The sequence below is a fragment of the Macaca nemestrina genome, chromosome 11, assembly GCF_043159975.1.
Source record: "Macaca nemestrina isolate mMacNem1 chromosome 11, mMacNem.hap1, whole genome shotgun sequence".
Lineage (NCBI taxonomy): Eukaryota > Metazoa > Chordata > Mammalia > Primates > Cercopithecidae > Macaca > Macaca nemestrina.
In genome coordinates, this window is record NC_092135.1 from 99,033,149 (window position 1) to 99,060,734 (window position 27,586).

Below are 27,586 nucleotides of genomic sequence, written 5' to 3' on the forward strand. Positions count from 1 at the left end.
GTTCAGAGGGGCATGGAAGCTACTGACAGACTGAGTTCCTGGGTAAAGGAAGATAACTTGTAACTTTAAGTTGGTGTTTTCTTTTTTTTGAGACAAAGTCTCGCTCTGTAGCCCAGACTGGAGTGCAGTGGTGCGATCTTGGCTCACTGTAACCTCTGTCTCTGGGTTCAAGTGATTCTCCCGCCTCAGCCTCCTGAGTAGCTGGGATTACAGGCATGCACCACTATGTCTGGCTAATTTTTGTATTTTTACTAGAAACAGGGTTTTGCCATGTTGGCCAGGCTGGTCTTGAATTCCCAGCCTCAAGTGATCTGCCCTCTTCGGCCTCTCAAAGTGTTGGGATTATAGGCGTGAGCCACCGTGCCCAGCTGGTGTTTTTTCTCTCGACCACCAGCCTTTTATTATGTTGATAATGTGTATTTGGAGATGATATATATTATCAAGAACTATACCAAAAAGAGCTGAAAGCAGTGTGGGCTCTGGGAAGTATATGAGATTTGACCTTGGAAAGCCTGTTTTTTTGTTTTTTGTTTTTTTTTTGAGACAGGGTCTTGCTCTGTCACCCAGGCTGGAGTGCAGTGGCGTGATCATAGCTCACTGTAGCTGGAAGACCTGTTTCAAGCCTCAGATCTACCAGTTACGGCCAGGCAGCCTGGGCCAATCACTAACCTTGTTGGGCCTTTGTTTTCCTACTTGTAAAGCGAAAAATAATAATACCCGACCTTACAAGGTTGTTGTGAGCATCAGCTATAATAATTTACTATGTGAAGTACTTTTTAAACTGTGAAGCACTCTACAGATACAAGGGATTATTATCATTGTTGTTATTATTGTTTTTTTAAATCTTCCACCTATTCAGCCATCAGTTTTAGTGTCAGTAGTCTTCAAACTTTCTGGGAGGTGCCAACTGAGTTTCAGTGAGTAAATTAGGGCAATCTCTCCTTTTCCCATTTCCTTGCTATGATGAGTGGAGATTCTTCAGGCCCTCTGGGAAGGGAAGGGGGCCAGTAGAAGGGGAGTGCTAGATTTATTTATTCATCTGGTGAGTGGGCTTCATTGTGTATTGGCATGTGCTAAGTGTTTTGATAAGCTCTAGGACAAAATGAAAAATCTGTCATCCTCGAGAATCTGAGAGGCTAACTGGGAAAATGGCCTGATGACAATGTCATGATAACAATACTAACCACAAGTTGTCCTTAGGAGCCCCCAGTAAAATGCAGTTATTGGTTCTCAAAGTCTATTTCCTGGAAAAAAAAAATTATACATATATATATATAGCATTAGCTCCAGCCACCACTGAGTCAGGAGAGGCTTTCTAGGCAAAGACATCTAAGTTCAGAATCCCTGTGATCCAGATGCCTGTACCCTTTAAGTTCAGAAGTGGGCTGGGATATGTCAGGTATTTCTTTCCTTTAGCATCTTGCAATTCAAAATATGGTCCTTGAATCAACATCACCTGAGAGCTTGTTAAACAGAGACGACAAGGCTCCTTCAAATTCTATTTCTGCCTTTTATGTTAGTCATTTGGGTTCTTAAGTCATTTCACTATAACCTCTGGGGGAGCTAGGGGATTCTTTAGGGAAGTTTCCATTCTCTGAGTTGTTTTCAGAAGCTGTTAGTTGGCAAAGGAGGTACCATCTCCTATTAAATGGGCAAAGACAAGATCCCTTTTTTGAGTTCCCTTAAGATCTCTTCCTGGGGTGATCCAGGCTTGCTGTTTTATGAGGGAGGGACACATTTACACAGGGGCAAGAACTAGTCTTTCAATCCATTGTTGCATAGGGGAGGTGGGGGCACTTCGAGTTGTCTTAGGACTTGTGTCTGAATTAACTAAATGAACTTTTCTGGTTTGCAGAGTGCTGATGGCAGAGATCGGTGAGGATTTAGATAAATCTGATGTATCCTCATTAATTTTCCTCATGAAGGATTACATGGGCCGAGGCAAGATAAGCAAGGAGAAGGTGAGTTTTCTTCTTTTTGGTTCATGGTCCCAAGAGCCTATCAGAAGTGGGAGCTACTATTTTTGATACAGAGAGAGGGAAGCAGGCAGTCTGCTGCCACTGTAGTGGGAGTCAGACATCTCAGGTGGTTTTTAAATAACATGAATGGGAAGAGAATTGGTTTATGAATTGAAGAAATAGGATAATAATATCTTCTGGTGTGGCCTTGGATGTTTCTTTTATCCTTGGATTTTATCCTTATTTCTGTAAAATTCATAGGCCTGGCTCATATGTGTTTCCCTCCCTGGTTTGACGGGGGTGTAGGGAGGACATCCCATCTGCTTGTGCTGGGTGCAAACAGGAAGGAGGTGCTAGTCCATTATGGTATTGCTCTCCTACTGCCATCTCTTTCTCCTCAGCTGACTCAAGGTCAGTGTGGGGTCTAGGCTGCACGTAGGAGTGGGGTGGGGGGAGGTTCTTGTGACTGATGTATCTGGGAAATGGTAAAAGTAGAGATTTAGAGTTGAAAACCAGGAGGCCGGATGCGGTGGCTCACGCCTGTAATCCCAGCACTTTGGGAGGCCGATGCAGGTGGATCACGAGGTCAGGAGATCGAGACCAACCTGGCTAACACGGTGAAACCCTATCTCTACTAAAAATACAAAAAAAGTAGCTGGGCGTGGTGGTGGGCGCCTGTAGTCCCAGCTACTTGGGAGGCTGAGGTAGGAGAATGGCATGAACCCGGGAGGCAGAGCTTGCAGTGAGCCAAGATCGCGCCGCTGCACTCCAGTCTGGGTGACAGAGCAAAACTCTGTCTCAAAAAAAAAAAGAAAAGAAAACCAGGTAGTGATGAAGATCTAGGGGATGTGTCATGATTACTAGAAAAATATTTAAAATCCATGGCCAGGAGTGGTGGCTCATGCCTGTAATCCTAGCACTTTGAGAGACAGAGGTGGGTGGATCACCTGAGGTCAGGAGTTTGAGACCAGCCTGGCCAACCTGGTGAAACTCCATCTCTACTAAAAATACAAAAAATTAGCCGGCGTGGTGGTAGGCACCTATAATCCCAGCTACAGGAGGCGGAGGCAGGAGAATCACTTGAACCCAGGAGGCAGAGGTTGCGGTGAGCCGAGATTGCACCATTGCACTACAGCCTGGGCGACAGAGCAAGACTCCGTCTCAAAAAAACAGCAACAACAAAAAAGAAAAATATTTAAACTCCAGTTGGCCTAGCACAGTGGCTCATGCCTGTAATCCCAGCACTTTGGGAGGCCAAGCCGGGCAGATGACTTGAGGTCAGGAGTTCAAGACCAGCCTGGCCAACATGGCAAAACCTCATTGCTACTAAAAATATAAAAATTAGCTGGGCATGGTGGTGGGCACCTGTAATCCCAGCTACTTGGTAGGCTGAGGCATGAGAATTGCTTGAACTCAGGAGGCAGAGGTTGCAGTAAGCCAAGATTGTGCTATTGCACTCCAGCCTGGGCTACAGAGCGAGACTCCATCTCAAAAAAATAAATAAATTAAATAAAACAACATTCCAGTTGGCCCTACGTGGTACTGTTGACCTAAGGATAGGCCAGGAAATGTTTGAGAACCTATTGTTTCTAAAATATGACAATAGGTCCTCAAAATAGGCAGGCCAGTGCCTGCCTCTGACGATTCAGATAAGTCATTGCTTGAGAATTTCCTCATGTTCCTAATGATTTTAGTTTTGTTTCTTAAGTCCCATTAAACGCAAAATGGGAAGGAAAATGAAACTAGAACTCCCTTTTTGGTTTCTGCTAGTAATTGTCTCTCCCAGTCATTTATATATATTTAAATTATGATTATTATTTTCAAAAATAAAGATAACACTTCAGTAACCAAATGTTAAATGCAAAGGAAATAGATCCCAAAGCAATGCCTGTTTCTGAACTATAGTTTGTTCATAATCACTGTGGCCCAAGGTAAATGAATAGCAGAACACTCAAACCTTGTTGTAATTTCACTTTTTTATAACCCCCTGAGTCAGAAGGTCAGAATGAGTTGGAAGGTCCAGCATTGATTCAAATATTTTGGAAAATTTAAAACTATATCATGTGATTTTTCTCATAAAGTCTTTCCCCAGCTACCTTCCTTCTCCCTTTTTCAGAGAAGCCCTTAGAGTTTTTCACTATGAGACCAGCCTGGCCTTTTGGAAAATAATAAACTCAGGAGGGTTCTCGTTTCAGCCCTGCTCTTTCATGGTCCTCAATGACACAACATGGCCCACGTGTCTGTCTGCAACCAAGGAGCAGATTGATGACCAAAAAACTTATACCACCACCTCTGTTCTGAGTAAAAATCAGGAGTCTTAAATTGCTCATGACAGAGATACCTGGTTTAAGATCACTGAAGGTCACTGAAAGGGCTCATCTTGTCACGTCTTCTTACTGCTATAAATCACATGGACTGAGGTTTGCATCTGGGGCTTATTAGTCAGCTCTATTTTTTTTTTTTTTATTTGGAGACAGGGTCTCACTCTTCTGCCTAGGCTGGAGTACCATGGCACAATCATGGCTCACTACAGCCTTGACCTCTGGGTTCAAGTGATCCTCCACCTCTGCCTCCTGAGTAGCTGGGACCACAGGTGTGTACCACTGCACTCAGCTTATTTTTTTATTTTTTTGTAGAGATGGAGGTCTCGCTGTTTTGCTCAGGCTGGTCTCGAACTCTTGGGCTCAAGCAGTCTTCCCGCCTCAGCCTCCCAAAGTGCTGGGATTACAGGCATGGGCTACTGCACGTGGTCTAGCTAGCTCTATTGACGTTTGTTTTTTGTTGGTGGTTCTCTTAGAGTTTCTTGGACCTTGTGGTTGAGTTGGAGAAACTAAATCTGGTTGCCCCAGATCAACTGGATTTATTAGAAAAATGCCTAAAGAACATCCACAGAATAGACCTGAAGACAAAAATCCAGAAATACAAGCAGTCTGGTAAGAATTTTGGCCTCTCAGTGGCCTAGAGGAAGTACTCTGTGCATGGGGCGGGGCGTGACTGGTAAAGATTCATTTGTTGGATAGGTGGATGGAATGGAACCCAGATGACCAAAGCCCCCTTTAGCTTGTGGCTAGAAATCACGTCCCTTTATATTCTTCATATCTCAGATCTGCCAACTCCATTGCCCTGTATATTCATGATCTCTGCAAAATGCTGCCAAGCAGTTCTTAACATTTCAGTCTTCAAGAAAGAATCTGGGATCTGCACAGGCTGGCAGAGCTATGGACATTCAGGAGTTTTGCATGTATGCTGAACCCTACTGCCTTGCTCTGGTATTTGGCCTCACAACCACTGTCCAACTTCGGGTGATGTCACTTGGGTCTCATACTTTCCTTGCATGTGTCCCAAATTTCACAAAACTTCCTTACGGAAAAGAGCACATTCGATTTTTTCCTTGATAAAAAGGACCAGACTCACATTGGCCTTCTCCCTTACTTGCATCCCTCATTGTCTTTTAGACTCAGCCTCAGCTTCGGCTCTGTTAGCAAGTTCACTGCCACCATAGCATCACAGCCTAAAGGGCATGGCTGAGACTCATTGATCTATAGAGCACTCTTCCACCCCAACACACTCTAAATTTGTCTGATCAAAGATCGAGAACAGAAGTAGCATTTATACTCCATTCTTTTTTTTTGTTTGTTTGTTTTTTGAGACCTACTTGATTTATTCCGATTATTTAACACACAGTGACTCGACAGGGATCCCAAAGTGTGCAAAGTTAAAGCCTTCAACTGCAGCTGAGGAGAGGGCAGGAATGGTACACCTGGGGACGGTGGTGAGTCAGGAATAACAGGCAGGCAGCCATGACCAGGGCGGCCTCCTCCCCAGGGCCAGGGACTGGGGAGTGGCCTGAGGAGCAGGACCCAAGGGTAGCCCAGGGCCAGGGAAGGGGGCAGAGACCTCCCCTTGGCCTAGGTCAGGAGCTCAGAAGTGCCACATGGCTGAGGGGGCAGCAGCCCGGGAAGGGCCAGAGGCAGGGCCAGGAGAGCACCATTTCCTGGGGGACTGGGGACAGGGAGGTGCCCTACAGGAGAAGCCAGGAGGAGCCTCCTGCCCCTGGGGTGGGGGCTGGGCTGGAGCAGGCTGCAGCAAGAAAGACCTGAGGCAGGTGCAGGGCCTGAGAGCCTGGCTGGCTGGATTCAGGGGGTATTCCAGGGCAGCCTAACCCAGGGAGCTGTCCTGACTCTGCAGGGGATGCTCAGTGAGGGTGGCCGCAGACCCCTCAGAGCCTCCCCTCCTCTCTCCCTGGAAAGGAGCTGGGGAACCTGTAGTGCAAATCTGTGGACTCAGTGGTGGAGGGAGGCTGTGCCCGAAGGTGGACACTGGGGTGCACTCCCTCCACCACCTCGCCCTGCACCGCTGTCCTCAGTACAGTCGCTTCTCGTAAGAGTGCAGGCCATGGACGCCACCCTCGATCTGGGCCGACATGGTCCGCTTCTCAAACTTGAGCTCCGCTGAGCACATCATGGACCGAAGGACAGACAGGCTGCAGGCCCCGATATCCTGGCAGCCATGCTGGATGCCCACTATGAGGTAGGGCATGAACTTCTGAATGGCCCCTTGGTCCTGGATGGAGCCCGAGACACCCTGTGTGATCTTCACCTTATCCCTGTCATTGAAGTATTGTTTCTGGCTGCTGCTGCTCTTCTGCATGGCATCCAGTGAGCCCATGCCCCGATAATTCTTGAGGTACATTCCGTCTGAGAAGTACTCGCCGGCCTCCGTGGTGGCGGCCAGCAAGGAGCCCATCGTCACTGTGGAGGCTCCAAGGGCCAGGGCTTTGACCACATGCCCCACAGTCTGGATGCTGCCACTGGCTATGATGGGCACACCAAAGCGCTGGGCATGCTTGGCCACCTTGTACACAGCAGTGCCTTGGGGCCGACCGAAGACCATCACTTCCTGGGTGATGTAGATGGAGCCACAGCGCATGCCCATGCGCGGCCCGTCCACACCAGTGTCAATAAGGTTGTTGGCCTGGGCTGCTGTCACCAACGTTCTCTCCAGTCACCTGGAGGTGGGGGTACTTTTGTTTGATGTAATGCACCATGGCAATCTGATACACTGAGTTCCCTTGGGACGAGTTCAAGACTATGATGTCGACGCCTACCTGGGTGGGCAGGTCCAGGCAGTATTTGTCATCCTCACGGGTGCCCACAGCTGCCCCGCACAGCAGCTGCTTATGGGAATCCTCGGAAGCCGCAGGGTAGTCTCGGTTCTTCTTCAGGTGGGTGTCGGTGATAATGGCCACCAGCTCATCTTGATCATTGACGGTAGGCAGCTTCCCTTTCTTGCTAAGCTGTGGGATCTCATTTGCCTCTTTCAACATCACACCTGCTGGAACCACCACTAGCTCGATCCTTGGCGTCTTTGCCTCACTGAGGAGGGTGGTGTCCTTCTCAGCAAGAAAATCGATGTCTCGGGAGGCGACGATGCTCACCAACTTGCTGCCCATGGTGCCTGTCTCCGTGATGGGGATGCCAGGGAAGCCATGCCGCATCTTGGCCTCCAGCACATCACCCACAGTGTGCGAGGAACTTAGCACCACCGGGTCCGTGTTGAAGTCCTGTTCAAACTTCTTGACCTTCCGCACCTCACTGGCCTGAAACTCTGGAGTGAGTTGTGGTGAATGAAACTAATACCTCCTATCAGAGCCATGGCGATGGCTATGTCAGCCTCTGTCACACTGTCCATGGGGGAGGAGACCAGTGGCGTCTTCAGCGTGACCATCGGGTCAGGGCTGAGGTCAGGTCCACCTCATCAGCTATGAAGTCTATGAATCCTGGGAGAATCAAGAAGTTGTTGTAGGTGAGTCCCTGGTCGCTGGCAAAGAGCTGCTGTGCGGTGAGCCCGTCCTGGAGCATGTAGCTGGTGCCGCCGCTGATCAGATACCGCCATGCTGCTGCGAGGCCCCGTGGGACCCGACATAAACGCTGCCGCTGCTGCTGCCGCCTACACCGCGCCGCTGCCACCCTGCAGCCACGGGCCGGGTGGGCCGGGGGCGGGGGCTGCGGCGGGGCGGGCCAGGGCGCCCTATACTCCATTCTTAATGATGTTTGGTCGAAGAGTCATCTGAAATTTTGAATTCAGTAAGGTGGCTGGAAAGTTTAGGGTATTTTGAAAGCTGATGGTTGACCTTGGACTGAACCACTGTTGAAGATTTATTCGATAATAATTTATAAGTTTTAACTCAGTACCTCTCTTCTGCTTTTATAGCTCAAGGAGCAGGGGCAGGTTATAAGAATGTTCTCCAAGCAGCAATCCAAAAGAGTCTCAAGGACCCTTCAAATAACTTCAGGGTGAGTCTGGAGCAAACATATGGAATCCCAGCATGAAACCGTTTCAGAGTTCTAATAAAAATATACATATTCTCACAGCATGTACTTTATTTAATATCTGAGAAAATTGTGATAGAAATGTGTATTTGTTTTAAAAACGTGTAACTTCTTATAATTTCAAAGCTAATACATGTTCATTGAGATATGTGGAGAATATAAAGATAAAAAAATAAATCACCTATATTCCACTATTCAAAGACAACCACTGTTAATATTTTAGTATATTTCCTTCTAGACTCTTTTTTGTGGGTTTGCATTTGTATCTGTATATATATATATACAGTTGGACAATTGGACTTTTTTTTTTTTTTTTTTTTTTTTTTACTGTTCATTTATTCACCTGAAATTGTAACTTAGAAAATGTAACTTTAAAAATAGAAATAGCCACCGGGCACGGTGGCTCAAGCCTGTAATCCCAGCACTTTGGGAGGCTGAGACGGGCGGATCACAAGGTCAGGAGATCGAGACCATCCTGGCTAACACGGTGAAACCCCGTCTCTACTAAAAATTACAAAAAAAAACTAGCCGGGCGAGGTGGCGGGCGCCTGTGGTCCCAGCTACTCCGGAGGCTGAGGCAGGAGAATGGCGTAAACCCGGGAGGCGGAGCTTGCAGTGAGCTGAGATCCGGCCACTGCACTCCAGCCTGGGCGACAGAGCCAGACTCAGTCTCAAAAAAAAAAAAATAAATAAAAAAAATAAAAAAAAAATAAAAATAGAAATAGATGCACCATACCTATGGAAAAAAATTTTAAATGTACTACAAGAAGTTTTAAAAGTATATTTTTGCCCGGGTGCGGTGGCTCACGCGTGTAATCCCAGCACTTTGAGAGGCTGAGCCGGAAAGATCACCTGAAGTCAGGAGTTCGAGACTGGCCTGGCCAACATGGTGAAACTCCATCTCTACTAAAAATACAAAAATTAGCCAGGTGTGGTGGTGGGCGCCTGTAATCCCAGCTACTTGGGAGGCTGAGGCAGGAGAATCGCTTGAACCCAGGAGGCAGAGGTTGCAGTAGCCAGATCGCACCATTGCACTCCAGCCTGGGTGACAAAAGTAAAACTCTGCCTCAAAAAAAAAAAATTTCTTCCTACCCCTATAATACTGACCTCCAATTATTTTTCCTAAAGACAGCTGTTGTGAACTAGTTCATTCTGTAACTATCGAGAGATAGTCTACACATATATTTCATTTTTGCTTTTTTCTCTTTTGCAGATGATAGCACCCTATGTCCATTGTCCTGACTTGTAAATTCTTGGAAATTGTTCCATATGATTAACATGGAACTGCCTCTACTTAATCATTATTTTGAACGATTAAATAGTTTCATTTTCTAAATGTGTTATAATGTGTTTAGCCCTTTCTTGTTGCTGTATGTTTAGATGCTTTCCAATCTTTTGTTACTACTAATAATGCTATAAAATAAATATCCTTGTACTTCTTTGTGCATTTGCTTTTTTACTGAGCTAATTTTAATGATTTCAGCAAAAGTTATTTTGTTATTGAGTGATGAAACAAAAGATTTTTGAGGGTATTCACGAGCATAAGTATCACATAGTCACTTATGGTTGTTGTGTTCGTAGTACTTAGTACAAGGTATCAGAATTGTTCTTCAGTTAATCTTTTATCTTGAGAAGTTAAATCTTGGTGTAATCTTATCCTCATGTTCATATAAAGGTATGTGGAGTTTGTAGTGAGGACTTAGACCCAGGTACAGTTTCCTCGTTAAATTAGAAATGCTTTTGGCAGTGTTAACAGCTCTTTTAGAATTTGTCTAGCAGGCTTTTCAGTTTTTGCCAGAAAGCCCCTAAAAAAAAAGAAGGAAAAAAAATGCTTTTGTCTGGGTGTGGTGGCTCATGCCTGTAATCCCAGCACTCTGGGAGGCTGAGGCAGGCGGATTGCTTGAGCCTAGGAGTTCGAGACAAACCTGGGTAATATGTCAAAACCCCATTTCTTCCAAAAATACAAAAATTAGCTGGGCATGATGGTGTGCCTCTAGTCTCAGCTACTTGGGAGGCTGAGGCGGGAGAAATTGCTTGAACCTGGGAGGTTGAGGCTGTAGTGAGCTGTGAGTGTGCCACTGCACTCCAGCCTCAGTGACAGAGTGAGACCTTGTCTCTAAAAAGAAAAGAAAAGAAAAAAAAATGTATGTGTGTATATATATATATATGTAAATGCTTTTGTAAAAGGATGTAATGAAAACATTAACCACTCTTGTAATATAAATGGTTTCATGGCGAATATGTCTGTAAGATACACTACTGAGCAGTACAATTTCAGAGCTAAAATGGATTTACGGATTATATTATCCAGTCCCCTTAATGAACAAAATAAGGAAACTTAGCCCTAAAGAACATTAAGCGATTTTGTACCTCTAACTACTAGCAGAGCTGGGCCCAGCCCATACTCCTTCCAGTGCACTGTGATGTATATAATAAACTGTATACTTGTCATGCCATAGCTTAGATATAGCGTACTTTTTGTTTATTTTGAGACGGAGTTTCATTCTTGTTGCCCAGGCTGGAGTGCAATGGCATGATCTCGGCTCACTGCAACCTCTGCCTCCTGGGTTCAAGCGATTCTCTGACCTCAGCCTCCCAAGTAGCTGGGATTACAGGCATGTGCCACCATGCCTGGGTAACTTTGTATTTTTAGTAGAGACAGGGTTTCACCATGTTGGTCAGGCTGGTCTTGAACTCCCAACCTCAGGTGATCTGCCCACCTCAGCCTCCCAAAGTGCTGGGATTACAGGCGTGAGCCACTGCGCTTGGCCTAGCGTACATTTTTTAAAAGAATGAAATGTGCTTTCTTTTGTCTTTCTGAGTCTCTGTAATACCAAATAATGAGAAAAAGCAGATTTAGGATTCAGATCCAGGTTTCTGAGCTTTCTCTGCTATTGTCTGTCTAATATAAATTATATTGTCATTCTCAGTTGAAAACCTGTCATATTTTTACTATTGTGTTTCTATTTTGTAAATGAGGCATATTCATTGCTGTGTAGCCTGTTGTGAGCCCATATGCTTTGCATATTAGTTTCTCCTTAAATTTTCTATATTTAATATGTCACCCTAAGGCTGGGCACGGTGGCTCACACCTGTAATCCCAGCACATTGGGAGGCCAAGGCAGGCGGATCACCTGAGGTTGGGAGTTCGAGACCAACATGGAGAAACCCTGTCTCTACTAAAAATACAAAATTATCTGTGTGTGGTGGTGCATGCCTATAATCCCAGCTACTTGGGAGGCTGAGGCAGGAGAATCACTTGAACCCGAGAGGCAGAGGTTGCGGTGAGCCGAGATTGTGTCATTGCACTCCAGTCTGGGCAACAAGAGTGAAACTCCATCTAAAAAAAAAGTGACCCTGATTATTCATTCATTAATTTAGTAAGCAGGCACTATGGCATATGAATGCAGTGACTTCCTTAAGAGGTTTAGGAGCTGAATACCTAGAAGTTAACTCATATGAGTCTGCAGAAGTGCTTCAGAAATTACTGTGTGATTAAATGCCACAGGATACCACAAGATATTATAGAATTAAGAAATTATGGCCAGGCGCGGTGGCTCACGCCTGTAATCCCAGCACTTTGGGAGGCTAAGGCGGGTGGATCATGAGGTCAGGAGTTCAAGACTAGCCTGGCCAAGGTGGTGAAACCTTGTGTCTACTAAAACTACAAAAATTAACCGGGCGCAGTGGCAGGCGCCGGTAATCCAAGCTACTCTGGAGGCTGAGGCAGGAGAATCACTTGAACCTGGGCGGCAGAGGTTGCAGGCGCCACTGCACTCCAGCCTGGGCGACCGGGTGAGACTGTCTCAAAAAAAAAAAAAAAAGAATTTAAAAATTATATGGCTACAATACAATGCTTTTAAAATCCATCTTTGATGTTACCTCTCTCTAATTGTATAAGTGAATACACATCTATGCACGGGGCCAGTTTCTATCTGATATGATCAGCCTCTGGCTAAGTTACTAATTATTAGTAAAAAAGGCAACTTACTTTTTTTTTTTTTGAGACGGAGTCTCGCTCTGTTGCCCAGGCTGGAGTGCAGTGGTGCGATCTCGGCTCACTGCAAGCTCCGCCTCCTGGGCTCACGCCATTCTCCTGCTTCAACCTCCCGAGTAGCTGGGACGACAGGCGCCGGCCACCACACCCGGCTAATTTTTTGTATTTTTGGTAGAGACGAGGTTTCCCCATGTTAATCAGGATGGTCTCGATCTCCTGACCTCGTGATCCGACAGCCGCGGCCTCCCAAAGTGCTGAGATTACAGGCGTGAGCCACTGCCCCCGGCCGGCAACTTACATGTTTTTAATTTAGAAACACAGACTTAGCTGCTGACACAGCTTAACAGATAGTGTACTTCTCTCTTTTGGCTAGGTTAGCTTCAGAGAAGAACTGTCATTTGAAAGCTGAGTGTCTCAGATGGGTTGACAGCATGTGGTATGTGTATCTTACATAGGGCCTATCGTCTGAGAAGAGAAAGGGTTGGTTTAATCTTTCATTCTCTGATTACTCTTACTCTAGCCCTCAGAAGTGGTTTATGAAGAATATTTGATTATCAAGAATCAGGACCATATGTTGCTTATGTGTAGCTAGGCAATGATAGAAAAGCAATAACTGGACATTTATGGTGTACTTCCGTGTGTTTGGCACTGTGCTGAGCGCTTTGTATGCATTAATCTTCATACGAAATCTGTAAGGTATCTATTATTATTATCCTCATTTAGCATATGAACAGACACATACAGAAGTTAAATAACTTGCTCAAGATTACATAGCTAATAAGTGGCAGAATCAGGATTCCTAGCCAGGTCTGTCTGGGCTAGAAATCTGACTCTTAACCATGCTGTACTTTGCCCCATGTTGAAGGAACAGGTGGAATGTCAATCTCATGTTCTAACAGCTTATCCTAACCTGGAGCTATGCTAGCAACTATACTATACTGTAACATCAGCTTTTATTGGGCTGTTTTGAAACATTCTACTATGCTAGCTTAGCGTATTTTTATTTTATTATTTTTTTTTATGTTTGTGACAGAGTTTCACTTTTCACTCTCTTCGCCCAGGTTGGAGTGCAATGGCGCCATCTCAGCTCACTGCAACCTCTGCCTCCCTGGTTTAAGCGATTCTCCTGCCTCAGCCTCTTGAGAAGCTGGGATTACAGGGGCACCCACACCATGCCCAGCAAATTTTTGTATTTTTAGTAGAGGTGGGGTTTTACCATGTTGGCCAGGCTGGTCTGGTCTGGAACTCCTGACCTCAGATGATCCAACCACCTTGGCATCCCAAGGTGTTAGGATTATAGGTGTCAGCCACCACTCGTGGCCTATTTTCATTTTCTAAAAGCAGAATTTCCCTGTTCTTTGGTAATATGATATGGGATTTATGGAGTTAACAGCTCTTGCTATTCTTTAGATAATTTAACTGTGGAGATGATATTTTTATTTTTTTCCTGGGTTAAGAATCCTATTGAGACATTTAAAGAGGTGTAATGTATAATGTACCTCTGAAATAACAAACAGGAAATGTGACCTTATTCTTTGTATTTGAAGCTCCACAATGGGAGAAGTAAAGAACAAAGACTTAAGGAGCAACTTGGCACTCAACGTAAGACCACCTTTTTTTAATATTCATTCTTTATAAATGCTTGATAATTTTAGTACAACTGTTGCATTTTTAGAGTTGGCAATTTCCTTTATCTACATAATCTAAGTAAGCTCTCAAAATAAAAACCGGTTAAGCTCTTACGATGGACTCATTGGCATTTCTAGTTGTCTATTGAATTAGCTTATCTAAGTTTGAACACCATCATACTCCATCAGCTTCGTCATCTTGGCTATATTTTAAGAGATGTGACGTTTATAACTGAAATGGAATGGAGCTCTAACCAGGCCATGTTAAACATTCATCCAACCATGATAATGAACCATGTTAAACCAAATATCTAGCAGCAGGAAGAGGAAAGGTAAATAAGTTCTTGTCTTATAGCCCATTTAATAAATCTGGATATTCTACAGATGATATCCCCCCTTTCCTAACAAAGAAAGAAAACGTGCAATTTAAAGACAGGTCAATTTCAACCCGCATGATCTGTTTTCTCTCTTAAAACATTAGAACTTGATCCCATAGATCATTTTTTAAAAGATTACTTCTTTTTTTTTGTTTGGAGATGGAGTCTTACTCTGTCACCCAGGCTGGAGTGCAGTGGTGCACTCTCGGCTCACTGCAGCCTCCACCTCCTGAGTTCAAGTAATTCTCATGCCTCAGCCTCCTGAGTAGCTGGGATTAAACGCATGCACCACCACACCCAGCTAATTTTTTTTTTTTTTTTTTTTTTTGAGACGGAGTCTGGCTCCGTCGCCCAGGCTGGAGTGCAGTGGCTGGATCTCAGCTCACTGCAAGCTCTGCCTCCCGGGTTTGCGCCATTCTCCTGCCTCAGCCTCCCGAGTAGCTGGGACTACAGGCGCCCACCACCTCGCCCGGCTATTTTTTTGTATTTTTTAGTAGAGACGGGGTTTCACTGTGTTAGCCAGGATGGTCTCGATCTCCTGACCTCGTGATCCGCCCGTCTCGGCCTCCCAAAGTGCTGGGATTACAGGCTTGAGCCACCGCGCCCGGCCTTTTTTTTTTTTTTTTGAGACACAGTCTCGCTCTGTCACTCAGGCTGGCGTGCAGTGGTACGATCTCGGCTCACTGCAGCCTCTGCCTCCTGGGTTCAGGTGATTCTTATGCCTCAGCCTCCGAGTAGCTGGGATTACAGGCTTGCGCCACCACACCCAGATTATTTTTGTGTTTTTAGTAGAGATAGGGTTTCACTCTGTTGCCCAGGCTGGTCTCAAACTTCTGACTTCAGGTGATACACCTGCCTTGGCCTCCCAAAGTGCTGGGATTACAGGGATGAGCCACGGCACCCAGCCTAATTTTTGTATTTTTAGCAGAGACAACATTTCACCATGTTGGTCAGGCTGGTCTCAAACTGCTGACCTCAAGTAATCCACCTGCCTTGGCCTCCCAAAGTGCTGGGATTACAGGCGTGAGCCACTGTACCCAGCAAAAGTTTACTTCTTTTGCTTGAGTCCTCCTTGAAGTGAGAGCTGAGACTCTGTCTTACACTGATGAAGCACATGGTTGTGGTTCCGAACTCCAGGAAGCAGGGATTGATGGGCTGCGATGGAGGGCTTCAGTCTTATCCAAGGGGCTTGGAATCTGTCCTCTGTGTGGTGGGACATCATGAATGTTTTGAGTAGGGCAGTGGCCTAATAGAAGCCCTCTTTGTGTGGCAGTCCCCTTATGGATACGTTACGACTCAGTCTTTGTGCTGTGTGTACCTGAAAACTTATTTTGGCCTGGATTAGTCAGATGGTGTAGCTCATGCCTGTCATTCTCTACCTGATACTGTGCTTTTCAGCAAAAACTACTGAGAAGCTAATTAATTCCTGAAATAACAGCATGTTTCTTAAAACACTGGTGAGGTGATGAGAATTAGTATTCCGAAGGCTGTTTAAAGGGAAAATAGGAGACCTAGTAGATTTGCATAGGAATTAATCCCAATATCCCTGTGATCCTATTAGGAGAGCTGCTTACTTGTTCTTGCTTGGACTTGGTTTATTTGCTAATAAAGAAAAAGGTTTCTGGGCTGGACATGGTAGCTTATGCCTGTAGTCCCAACACTTTGAGAGGTCGAGGTGGGTGGATCACCTGAGGTCAGCAGTTCGAGACCAACCTGGGCAACATGGTGAAACCCCGTCTCTACTAAAAATACAAAAATTATCTGGGCGTGGTGGTGCACGCCTGTAGTCCCAGATACTCGGGAGGCTGAGGCAGGAGAATTGATTGAACCTGGGAGGTGCAGGTTGCAGTGAGCCAAGATCTTGCCACTGCACTCTAGCCTGGGTGACAGAGCAAGACTCTGTCCCCCCCCAAAAGCTTTCTAATAACTTGGACTTAATTTAATAGAGGTTTAAAATGGTCAGCCAGGCATGGTGGCTAACACCTGTAATCCCAACACTTTGGGAGGCCAAGGTGGGTGGATCACGAGGTCAGGAGTTCGAGACCAGCCTGACCAACGTGGTGAAACCCCGTCTCTACTGAAAATATAAAAATTAACCAGGTGTGGTGGCACGCACCTGTAATCCCAGCTACTCAGGAGGCTGAGGCAGGAGAATCGCTTCAACCCGGGAGGCAGAGATTGCAGTGAGCCGAGATCGTGCCATTGCACTCCAGCCTGGATGACAGAGCGAGATTCCATCCAAATAAATAATAATAATCAAGCCAAATATTTATATTAATTTGGACTTCCAAATAAATTTCAACTATTCAGCCATCATTGAATTTGATGAGGATGGTGATAACTTCAATTTAGTAAGTTCTTGCTAAATGCCTTAAACTGAGATAGGTATATCACATAGATTATTTTGTGGGTTTTCTTTGTTTGTTCTGTTAATATATAATTGCTAAAATACAAAAAATATAAAGTGAAATTTCCTCTTTCAAGTATCAGAGATAGCTGCTATTAATGTTTGATTTTTATACCTCTAGATTCTTTTATATTTAAGCATATATTAATACATGTGTAAGTATATGTACACAAACAGATATTTTTAAGTATACAGAATCAATATTATACATATTATTTAATAATCCATTTTTCACTTAATATATCCTGTGTATCTTTTTTAAAAATTTATTATTATTATTTTTTGAGACAGAGTCTCGCTCTGTTGCCCAGGTTGGAGTGCAGTGGCACCATTTTGGCTCAAAACTGGTCGTTCATTCACCTCCCTGACCTAATCAAGTCATTTTTTTCTAGCAAATTAGCTTTAGGCTCATCTGCATTTGCCAGGCTCACTGCCCCCGTTGTCACTGTCTTGCCATTGACATTTTATTTTATGATCTCCCAGTATCACTGGACTATGAAAACAGTGCCATCTGTTTTATAGCTAGCAAACACATATAAGCTTTCCCTGCTCTGCACTCTCTAAGGCTGTTCCCTTTAGGTATTGTCAACAGTTTGAGCACATATAGGAAAACTATCAGTATTGTTGGGTGGTGAGGTTATTAGATTCTCCTATCAAGTTAAAAACTCACCAGCCACCTGTTCCTCACCTAGAGTGAGGTAGGGGAGAGCCTTCTTCACTTGCTGTTTAAGCAACTTTTCCAGATAGCCCCTGGTAGCACTGGGACTTGTGTTTTCTTATGTCACTTTCTTCAATGTGAGGTTGGAACCTCAGGGCCAAGTATAGCTGGGGAAAAAAGAGATAATTGAAGAAAATAGGAAGGGAGAACAGTTGTGATACAAAGAAACTAAGCCAGTGTGGGGGTGGATTTAGCTCTCCTTCAGCTTTGTAAATGATCTCTCTCTCTCATCCCCCAGAAGAACCAGTGAAGACATCCATTCAGGAATCAGAAGCTTTTTTGCCTCAGGTACAGAATAAATGGTCTGATTTGGTATTATATGTACATAGCTGTGGAGAACCCTGACTTTAAAAATATCTGTCCATTAAGAATTCTTTGAGACAATGGGAGGCTGAGAGTGGTGTTCTGTGAACTTCCATACAAGGGAACTCTGAATAACAAAGAGAAAGTTGTTAAAGGGAGGATTGCATTAGTGAACTTTGGAATGCAGGGAAGTTCCAAAGTAGCACCCCTTGTCTCGACTCAGTGACTGCTGAACATGTAAGTCAGCAGTGATACTTCCCTGAACTTTGACTTGTTCTGGCTTTTTATTAGGTTGACACTTCTTTGTAAGCAGAAGCAATAGAAGGGCTCCCTTTGTACTTGGGAAGATACCACTTATATAACTTCAGGTTACTGTGGAGACAAATGACTCATGTTTTCTCTGTTTTTCAAATTATCTTTATTCCACAAAGCCAATAAAGAGACTGGGATTTTCATTAAAATTAAATAAAAATAAAATAATTTGTCTTGAGCACATTACCCTAATAGAGGAAAAATTTGATATTAATGGGAAACATTTGCCATAATGGGAAACTTCAGGCTGTGTCTGTTGAGTGATTCACCTGTCAAAGGAAATCCAAAAGAAGAGATGGTATATGAGTGGAACCTCATAGAAAGAGAGCAATATCCAGAGTCTTTAGCAATTCTTGCCTTCCTTTCCAGAGCATACCTGAAGAGAGATACAAGATGAAGAGCAAGCCCCTAGGAATCTGCCTGATAATCGATTGCATTGGCAATGAGACAGGTAGGTGTGGAAGCTGCAGATTAACCGGTGCCCTCAGATTGAGATCATGGCACAGGCAAGCTGTATTCATTAGAGTGATCAGCACCAGTTGCCATGACAAACCAGTTCAATAATCTGTGCTTCAGGCTGGGTGTGGTTGCTCATGCCTGGAATTCCAGCATTTTGTGAGGCTGAGATGGGAGGATCGCTTGAGCCCAGTTAAAAATTAGCTAGTGTGGCCGGGCGCGGTGGCTCACGCCTGTAATCCCAGCACTTTGGGAGGCCGAGGCGGGCGGATCACAAGGTCAGGAGATCGAGACCATTCTGGCTAACACGGTGAAACCCTGTCTCTACTAAAAAAAAAATACAAAAAATTAGCCGGGTGTGGTGGCGGGCACCTGTAGTCCCAGCTACTCGGGAGGCTGAGGCGGGAGAATGGCGTGAACCCGGGAGGCGGAGCTTGCAGTGAGCCCAGACTGCGCCACTGCACTCCAGCCTGGGTGACAGAGCGAGACTCCATCTCCAAAAAAAAAAAAAAAAAAAAAAAGTAGCTAGTGTGGACCAGGCACGGTGGCTCACACTTGTAATCCCAGCACTTTGGGAGGTGGACGTGGGTGGATCATGAGGTCAGGAGTTCAAGACCAGCCTGGCCAAAATGGTGAAACTCCGTCTCTACTAAAAATACAAAAATTAGCTGAGCATGGTGGCGCACGCCTGTAGTCCCAGCTACTTGGGAGGCTGAGACAGAAGAATTGTTTGAACCTGGGAAGCAGAGGTTGCAGTGAGCCGAGATTGCACCACTGCACTCCATTGTGGGTGACAGAGTGAGATTCTGTCTTAAAAAAAAAAAAAACGTTAGCTGGTGTGGTGGTGCACACTTGTAGTCCCAGCTACACAGGAGGCTGAAGCAGGAGGATCACTTGAACCTAAGGAAGTCAAGGCTGCAGTGAGCCAGGATTGTGCCACAGCACTCCAGCATGAGTGATAGAGCAAGACCCTGTCTCAAAAAAAGAAAAAATGAATATGTGGTTCAACATAACAGAGACTTGTTTCTCATTCATGTTACAGGCTAGTGTGGATCGGGCCGGGGGGGTCTTTGTTCATGTGGCCATTCAGTGGCTCCATCATCTTCTGAGGTCTTTGGTTTTCTGCAGAGTCCTTTGTATCTGGCTAGCAGATAAGGGAAGAGAGAATGTGTGGAAGATCTTATAAGAGATTTTAGGGACCAGGCCTAAAAGTGATAATATGCATCATTTTTACCTCATTAGATTGGTCAGAACTCAGTCATGTGGCTCCATCTAACTGTAGTAGACATGGAGAAATTAGTCTAGCTGCGTGTCAGGAGGAAAATGAAATGGATTTGGGGAACACGTAACAGTGTCTCTGACACAAAGACATCGTTTACGGTAGTTGGTGAGCTTCAGTCTTGCCTTTTCATTTGGATGCTATAGCAGGGAGGAGTCCTGGAACCCAGAGGGACATTAATATTAATGGAAGGCATTCTGGCTTCACATACTATCTAACACATGCCCCATCATTTCACCTAGATAGATGACAAAAACTTTCCTGGGAACATTAAAGACATGATAAATGTGAGCTCACTTACAGAGCTTTGGATATTTTCTGAGCAATGTGTCAGTTCTGCTATCCTTTGCTTTGGTTGTTGGCCTCAGTCTCTTCTATCTGTGAGTCACCATTGCTTTTGCTCAGTTGTTGTTGGATGTCTGACTCAAACTGAATCACTGGTGCTGCATCAAAAGAGAATGAGAAGAGCATAGATAAGTGGAATGACTTTCTGTTTAATTATTTAGCTCTTCCTTAAGAGGATCGATCATTATATTTCCAGTTTTAGAGCTTCTCAACATTCTCTTAAAATGAGTCAGAACTATCTTTTAGGCTCACTTAAAATGTTACCATGGGGAGTTTTATAGGAAGAGAGGTTAAGAGAAGGTCAAATATAAGACTAAATTTTCCAGGATTTCAGATGTGATCCTGCTTGGTCATGTCCTATTTTTGGTTAGATGTGAGAAAGATAAGTGTCTTCTGCTTTTTAGCCATTAGTACCCATATAAGAATGAGAAAATATTTTCTTAATGAGTCACTTCCTGTTTTAAGAGATTATGTAATTGTCCTGTACTTCTGGTTTTGGTCAGTGTTATTTCATTCATCAGCAGGTGTTGTACATATATCTGTTGTACGAAGAGAATCATAAAAAAAAAAAAAGCCATGACCTGCTGTGAATTGAAAAACCAAGTTTTTTGGCTAAAACTCAATGTCTGTACTTGCTTCTGTTGCTGGGTTGTGGGCCTCTTGTGGGCAGGGGCTGAATGTATATTCGTATTTTTCTGCATTATAGGAGCATGATCAGAGTTGAGAAATGGAATATGACAGTGTGGGTTTGAATCATGGCTATGCCATGTTCTGGCTTGTGACCTTGGGCAATGTCCCTGGCCTCTTTATTTTTTTTTATTTTTTATTTTTTTCTTTCTTGAGAGAGAGTCTCACTCTTTTTGTCCACACTGAAGTGCAGTGATGTGATCTTGGCTCACTGCAACCTCTTCCTCCTGGGTTCAAGCAATTCTCCTGCCTCAGCCTCCTGAATACATCCCTCCCGGGATTACAGGCGTGTGCCACCATGCCCGGCTTCTAATTTTTTTTTTAATTTAAATTTTATTTTTATTTTTCCTGTAATGCTGAGTTCTCGGCCTCCTTAAGTCCCAGTTTTTCTTTTGTAAAGTGGGTTAATAATGGACCTACCTCACAGGGAGGTTGGGCAGAATGAATGAGTTCATACTTGGAAAGGGCTTAGAATAGTGCCTGGCACAGTATGAGCCTGTACTAGATGCCAACTTGCATTATTTCCTCATTTGCTTGTTTAATTCTAGCCATAAACCACCTAAGCAAGAGCTCACCATGGCTCTTTGCACTTGGTACATAGAATCTGATCTCAGACAAGTGAGAGACCAGGGCACTGAGGCCTGCTCTAGGCCCAAGGGGATGCATGAGTGGGATACATCCCCGTAGGCTGTGGTGCACTGGAATGGAGGCCATAACCTGAGAGGGGACAACTTCTTGGATAAACACTCAAGTGGAAAGCTGAGCACAACACTCCTACCAGTCACAGTCTGAATGGGCTTGGCAAAGGAGAATCTAAGTACAAAGTACAGGAGGGCAGAGACCTGATAAGAGAGAAAGATGGAAGAGGACTGTAGAATTGGAGGCAGAGCCTGGGGCATCATGCTTTTGGCTGCAGGTATGAGTAGGTATTGGTGTTGACTGCATTAGTACATCTGTTTCCTGCCCCATGGCTGCTGATGTGTCTGTATATGAGCTCCAAGAATCAGAATGGCAATTCTAGACAGCAGGTCCCTCCTGGTCGGACGTAGTCCTTTAAAGTTCAACATCTTGGTGGTATATTGCTGGACAAGAGTAGGCCTAGGCCATTAGAGGGTACCCTGGATGCTCAGTGCTGCCTTTCCCCCTGAGAATCAGGGTGATTTGACTCAAGCCTTCCCTGCCTCTGGGAACAAAATCAATAATTGGGCTTGAGGCCTCTTATAAACCCCCCTGGGCTCAGGTGGCTAATTAGCAGGTAAGAAACAAGGCAGCACACTTTTATTCTTCTTGTGCTATGGTTTTCATCAGCTGCGAGGTCACGAATCCACTTACATGCACAGACTCAGAGCAGCAGGAGAACATTAATTATTATGAAGTGGAAAGGCACAGTCTCCTCTCCTCACATCATCTCTCTAGGCCTCCAGCTCTTCATTTTCCTCCTCCCCTCCTGGTGATTTGTCACTGAAGATTCTAGGCCCAGAATCCTGCCTTGGTTGAAAATGGTTGTTATTAGTGCAGCACCCTTCATCTCTTTTCATCTAATCTGCAGTTAGGGGGCTTCATCTAGAGTAATTATGTGGATTTCTTCTGTCTAGTTAACTTTGCCACCTGGTTAACATTGAACACTTGGGAGGAGTGCAGGAGTCCTACAAGCGGGTAAGGTAATTGCCAGCTGAAATAAGGGCTCTGAAAGAAACAAACAGGAACATGATAGGACTAACCTGGGCATAGCTGTACTCAGAGTACATAATTTATTAAAAATCTACTACGTGCCAGGTATTATGCTAATTGTTTTACATGGATTCGTGCTTAATCCTCATAAATACCATAATATAGGTGCTGTTCTCTCCATTAAATTTTTTTTTGTTCTACTTAGAACTAATTTACTAGGAATATTCTTTCTGTGTTCTCTTCTTTTCTTTTCTTTTTTTTTGAGACGGAGTCTTGCTCTGTTGTCAGACTAGAGTTCAGTGGTGCAGTCTCGGCTCACTGCAACCTCTCCCTCCCAAGTTCAAGCGATTCTCCTGCCTCAGCCTCCCGAGTAGCTGGTATTACAGGCATGTGCCACCACGCCCAGCTAATTTTTCTTTTTTCTTTTTTTTAAATTTATTTTTAAGACGGAGTTTCATTCATGTTGCCCAGGCTGGAGTGCAATGGCGCGATCTCAGCTCACCGCAACTGCCGCCTCCCAGATTCAAGCGATTCTCCTGCCTCAGCCTCCTGAGTAGCTGGGATTACAGGCTCATGCCACCATGCCCGGCTAATTTCGTATTTTTAGTAGAGACGAGGTTTCACCATGTTGGCCAGGCTGGTCTCGATCTCCTGACCTCGTGATCCGCCCACCTCAGCTTCCCAAAGTGCTGGGATTACAGGCGTGAGCCACCGCTCCCGGCCTATTCTCTCTCTTTTCAAGGTGAGGAAGCTAAGCAGTGAACTACACTCCTACCTTCTCTAGTACTGATTGAGCTGGGATCAAAAGCTGGACTCCAAAGCCTATGCTTTTAATTACTTTGCCTCAATATAATTTCCATGAAGGTGGGGGAGTTTATCCATCCCTCTTACTATGGGTCTCCAGTACCTGGAACAATCCCTGGTACCTAGGTGTTCAATAAATATTTGTTGGGTGAATGAATGAAGGAATAAGCTCTCCCAGTGTCAGTGTGTTTATAAAAGCCAATCCTTTTTATCTTTAGAGTTTAGCAGACTCTCTTCTACCTGTCTTCACTTCTGTCCTCAAAAAACCAGACTTTTATCCAGAGAGCATGCACGTCTCCCAAGTATTTATAGCTTTATTTCTTTGTCCAGTAAATGTTTGTTGAGGGCCTACTATGTGCAAAGCACCATGCTTGGCCCTGTGTGAAGCAAATATTAAGGCAATGAGGTGGAATCCGTTCTCAGAGCTGTGTTGTGCATGAAATAAGGTTATTCTTTGGTAGTTCATTCTTGAGAAGAATCCTTATGGAGTTCAGTAACCTCTTCTTGAGGCAGAAGTAAATGCTTAGGGATTTGGGGGCTAATTATCTCAGTTTGGTAGAATTGAAAAATAAGTCTTTGGTGTTGTGTCATCTGTGTCAGTGATAGCAAAGCTGGATCTGTGCTAGGCCCTGGTGGGTCATCTTTAAACACTGGACTTTTTAATTCTGTTGGGAATATAGAAGCAAACGTCTCACATCTCTGACAGATGGGCTTTATGGCTTGGCCTGAAGCTCTGGTTGTTTTTAAGTCCCCTGAATAAAAATAAAAGACGATGTTTGCAAATTTTAAGAGGAAGTTTTTTTTGTTTTTGTTTTTGTTTTGAGACAGAGTCTCGCTCTGTTGCCCAGGCTGCAGGAGTGCAATGGCGTTATCTTGGCTCATTGTAACCTGTCTTCCGGGTTCAAGCGATTCTCCACCTCAGCCTCATGAGTAGTTGGGATTACAGGTACCCGCCATCATGCCCGGCTAACTTTTGTATTTTTGTAGAGACAGGGTTCACCATGTTGGACAGGCTGGTCTTGAACTCCTGACCTCAGGTGATCCACCCGCCTCGGCCTCCCAAAGTGCTGGGATTACAGGGATGAGCCATCGCACCTGGCCAAGAGGAAGTATTTTTTTTTCTACCCTGTTCTTTCTGAAAAGCTTGAACATTTTTCTGTACTTTCCTTTTCTTTTTTGAGACAGGGTCTTGCTCTATCACCCAGAATGGAGCACAGTGAAACAATCACAGCTCACTGCGGCCTTAACCTCGCAGGCTCAAGCGATCCTCTCACCTCACCCTCCCAAGTAGCTGGAACTACACACAGGCACCACCACAGCCATCTAATTTTTAAAATATTCTGTAGAGACAGGGTTTCACTATATTGTCCAGACTGGTCTCAAACTTCTGGGCTCGAGCAATCCTGCCACTTCAGCCTCCTGAGTCCCTAGTACTACAGGCACATGCTAACATGTCTGGCTAACTTATTTTTGTTTTTTGTAGAGACAGGGTTTTTTGCTGTATTGCCCAGGGCGGTCTTGAACTCCTGACTTCAAGTGATCTTCCTGCCTTGGCCTCCCAAATCACGGGATTATGGTCATGAGCCACCACGTAATCTTTGTTTTATGTGCATTTATAAGCTTTGCTTCCCCAACAAGATTATAAGCTCTTTGATTTAAGTACATCATGTATTTGATATGTATTCTCTTGTCCAAGTATTTCTGTAGGCGATAAGGGGAACTTTGTAAAACAAGAGTTTTCTGGTCAAGTAAATTTGAGAAGTGCTGCCTAATCTCTTCCCCCTCAGATATTTGCAATGCATATTGACCTATTAAAGGCTCTGAGAATTCTTCCTGCGAATAAACCTATTTTAGCCTTGTCCACCTTGCATTTCCCAAACACATTTGACCTCAGAACTCCCTTTTTCACTAAGAATGTTTTGCCCATCTTATGTTTTGCCCATGTGCTCTATAGCAATTAACACTGGGCTTATTAAAGGTACACAGTAAGTGATTGTAAATTAACCGGTGAAGCATTCCCTCATTCTCGTTTATTTTATACATTTATTTAATGAAGCCCTTTTCATAGAAATTGTCAAGATAAATGCACCCTCATTTAGATCAAAACAAATTCTAAATTAATGAAGTCATGACATTTTACTGTATTTTGGTTTTTTTGGTTTATCTGTGAAGTCCTCAAACCTGTGAGTAGTGCTGACCCTGACCTTGAATGAACAGCCCTGTACTAACTGCAAGGCCAGAAGAACCCCCACCCTTCCCCTCTCTACCTCCCCCATATCATTTCAAGAAGTTCTAAAGAACCGTTGGAATTTTTGGAGATCAGACTGGGTTGGGTGTGGGTTTTCCAGGGTGGGTTCTAGAAGGAGAAGTGGGACTTCTGTAGTTTGTTGAAGTTTTATTTTCCAAACCCAGCCCCCAAGTTTTTCTTCCTCTATTTATGTGCAAGGACAAAACAGTTACTGTTCTGCCTACATAGGACTTGGACTTTGTCCTCTCTGAGCCCATTTTAGTTCAGAATATAGAGACCTCCCTCCAGGTCCTAAGAGAGAGATTCCATGAGAGATGTGCAACACCATAAGATTGGTGATTTGTACTTTGAAATGGCTTCCTTTGTTTCCTTTAAAGTCAATATCTTATATCTGAATAAACACAGTTTGCAAAGCATCTTTACAGAAATCTCACTGGATCCTCACGGTCACCTTTTTCACCTTTTTTTTGAGACAGAGTCTCACTCTTTCACCCAGGCTGGAGTGCAGTGGGGCGATCTTGGCTCCTCCACTTTCTGGGCTCAAGTGATCCTCCTCAGCCTCCCAAGTAGCTGGGACCACAGATGCGTGCCACCATGCCTGGCCAATTTTTGTATTTTTGGTAGAGATGGGGTTTCGCCATGTTGCCCAGGCTGGTCTTGAACTCTGTAGCTCAAGTGATCCACCCGCCTTGCCTCCCAAAGTGCTGGGACTACAGGTATGAACCATCGTACCCTGCCCTCACAGTCACCTTTTGAAGAACCTCCTGCTCAAGAGTTCCTCCTGCCTCAGCCTCCTGAGTAGCTGTGATGACTACAGGCATGCACTACCATGCCTGGCTAATTTTTTATTTTTTGTAGAGATGGGATTTCCCTGTGACTCCCAGGGTGGTCTCAAACTCCTGAGCTCAAGCCATCCTCCCACCTTGGCCTCCCAAAGTGCTGGGATTATACGTGTGAGCCACTGCACCTGGCCAAGCATTCATTTTAATCCTGTTTTATAGATGAATAAACTGGGGCTGACTCAAACTGACTCAGTCACACTGTCATTACCTTTTTGATCCTGTACATTAGACTGGGCTGTGTGCATGTTCTTGCTGGCTCAATAAAGTTGCAAGTGCCAGCTAACAACCCTTCCCACTCCACCTCACCATCTCATAGAGGAAAATTGTGACATTAATGGGAAATGTCAGTGGTGATGTCTTCAGGCTGGGCCTATGGAGTGACTGCCTTGCCACACATTTAAGCAATGCTCTGTCTTGTCTGAGGCTCAGACCTGCTGTTCTTTTTGGCATTTGGGACCTGCATGGTTTTTGGCTTCACCTCCAGCTTTAGCTATTTTTCTTCTGTTCTTTTAGGTAAGGATTTTCTGCCCCAGACCTCAGATTCCCATTCCCTTCCTAGCTTGTCTGCTGTTGTAGCCCAGTCCTCTTCCAAGACCATGCAAGATTCAGACCCTAGTAAGAGGAGATGGAGGAACTAGGACTTAAACCCACATCTTGTGATTGCAAGGCTGGTTCCTCTTTTGCCCTGCACCACGCGACTGTCTGCTGACGGTCATGTGACAGGGGCTTCCCCAGCCAGAACCTCCAGGGAGCACAAATAAAGGAAAGAGCTGGAAGGCACAGTATAGCATTTGTTCTGTACAAGCGTCACATATCAGCATAGGAAGGGAGAACGAGGTGAAGCTTTCTTTCAAGGACTTTGATAAGGAAGGACATTTATCAGTGAAGAGAGGTTTTGAGGGAAGTGAACCAATCTTGAGATAAGTAAACAAAAGAGCTTTGAGTCTGGTGTTTCCCTGTTTGCTTCTGCCCCCTGGGGGAACAAATACTCTATGATTAGAGACGTGTAAGTCCTTTGGAATAGAATAGCAGTGATGGAACTGGAGTCCTAGTCCAGGTTCTCTCCTTGTTCAGCCTGGATTCAGTACTGGGTATTGAAACTCGCCTGCACCCTCAGAGGAGATGACTAGGGGACAGTGCGTCCAGGCCTCTTCTACCACACAGTTTCCTTTTTTTATAAAGCGCATACACATTTAAAATTTAATGATACTACCAAATTGCT

At 44.6% G+C, this 27,586-nt stretch overlaps 1 protein-coding gene, 1 long non-coding RNA gene, 1 other non-coding gene and 1 pseudogene across 12 annotated transcripts in view; 2 read left to right on the plus strand and 2 right to left on the minus strand.

The window, feature by feature from the left end:
* LOC105468108 (CASP8 and FADD like apoptosis regulator) overlaps positions 1–27,586 on the plus strand; it is a 55,531-nt gene that overhangs the window by 14,310 nt on the left and 13,635 nt on the right. For 7 of the 9 annotated variants that reach the window (XM_011718087.3, XM_011718086.3, XM_011718088.2 and 4 more), the window contains 6 exons: positions 1,856–1,961; positions 4,756–4,891; positions 8,172–8,254; positions 13,835–13,889; positions 17,656–17,705; positions 18,402–18,483. In XM_011718087.3, the coding sequence (XP_011716389.1) occupies positions 1,856–1,961; positions 4,756–4,891; positions 8,172–8,254; positions 13,835–13,889; positions 17,656–17,705; positions 18,402–18,483 (512 nt within the window). Of the gene's footprint in view, positions 1–1,855; positions 1,962–4,755; positions 4,892–4,978; positions 6,317–8,171; positions 8,255–9,503; positions 12,118–13,834; positions 13,890–17,655; positions 17,706–18,401; positions 18,484–27,586 lie in introns of those variants that run through there. The other 2 variants (XM_011718096.3, XM_071073172.1) reach the window with 2 other exon arrangements.
* On the minus strand, positions 6,321–7,840 carry LOC105468107 (inosine-5'-monophosphate dehydrogenase 1 pseudogene; annotated as a pseudogene).
* On the plus strand, positions 10,035–10,097 carry LOC112424370 (U7 small nuclear RNA). Its single transcript, XR_003015116.1, has one exon. It is a non-coding gene; the product is annotated as a U7 small nuclear RNA (small nuclear RNA).
* LOC139357188 (uncharacterized) lies at positions 19,788–26,630 on the minus strand. Of its 2 annotated transcripts, XR_011609979.1 has the most exons (4): positions 26,573–26,616; positions 22,132–22,287; positions 20,069–20,210; positions 19,788–19,925 (listed from the first exon to the last, which is right to left on the minus strand). It is a non-coding gene; the product is annotated as an uncharacterized lncRNA (long non-coding RNA). The 2 variants fall into 2 exon arrangements; XR_011609980.1 differs by lacking the exon at positions 22,132–22,287 and having other exon boundaries at positions 26,573–26,630.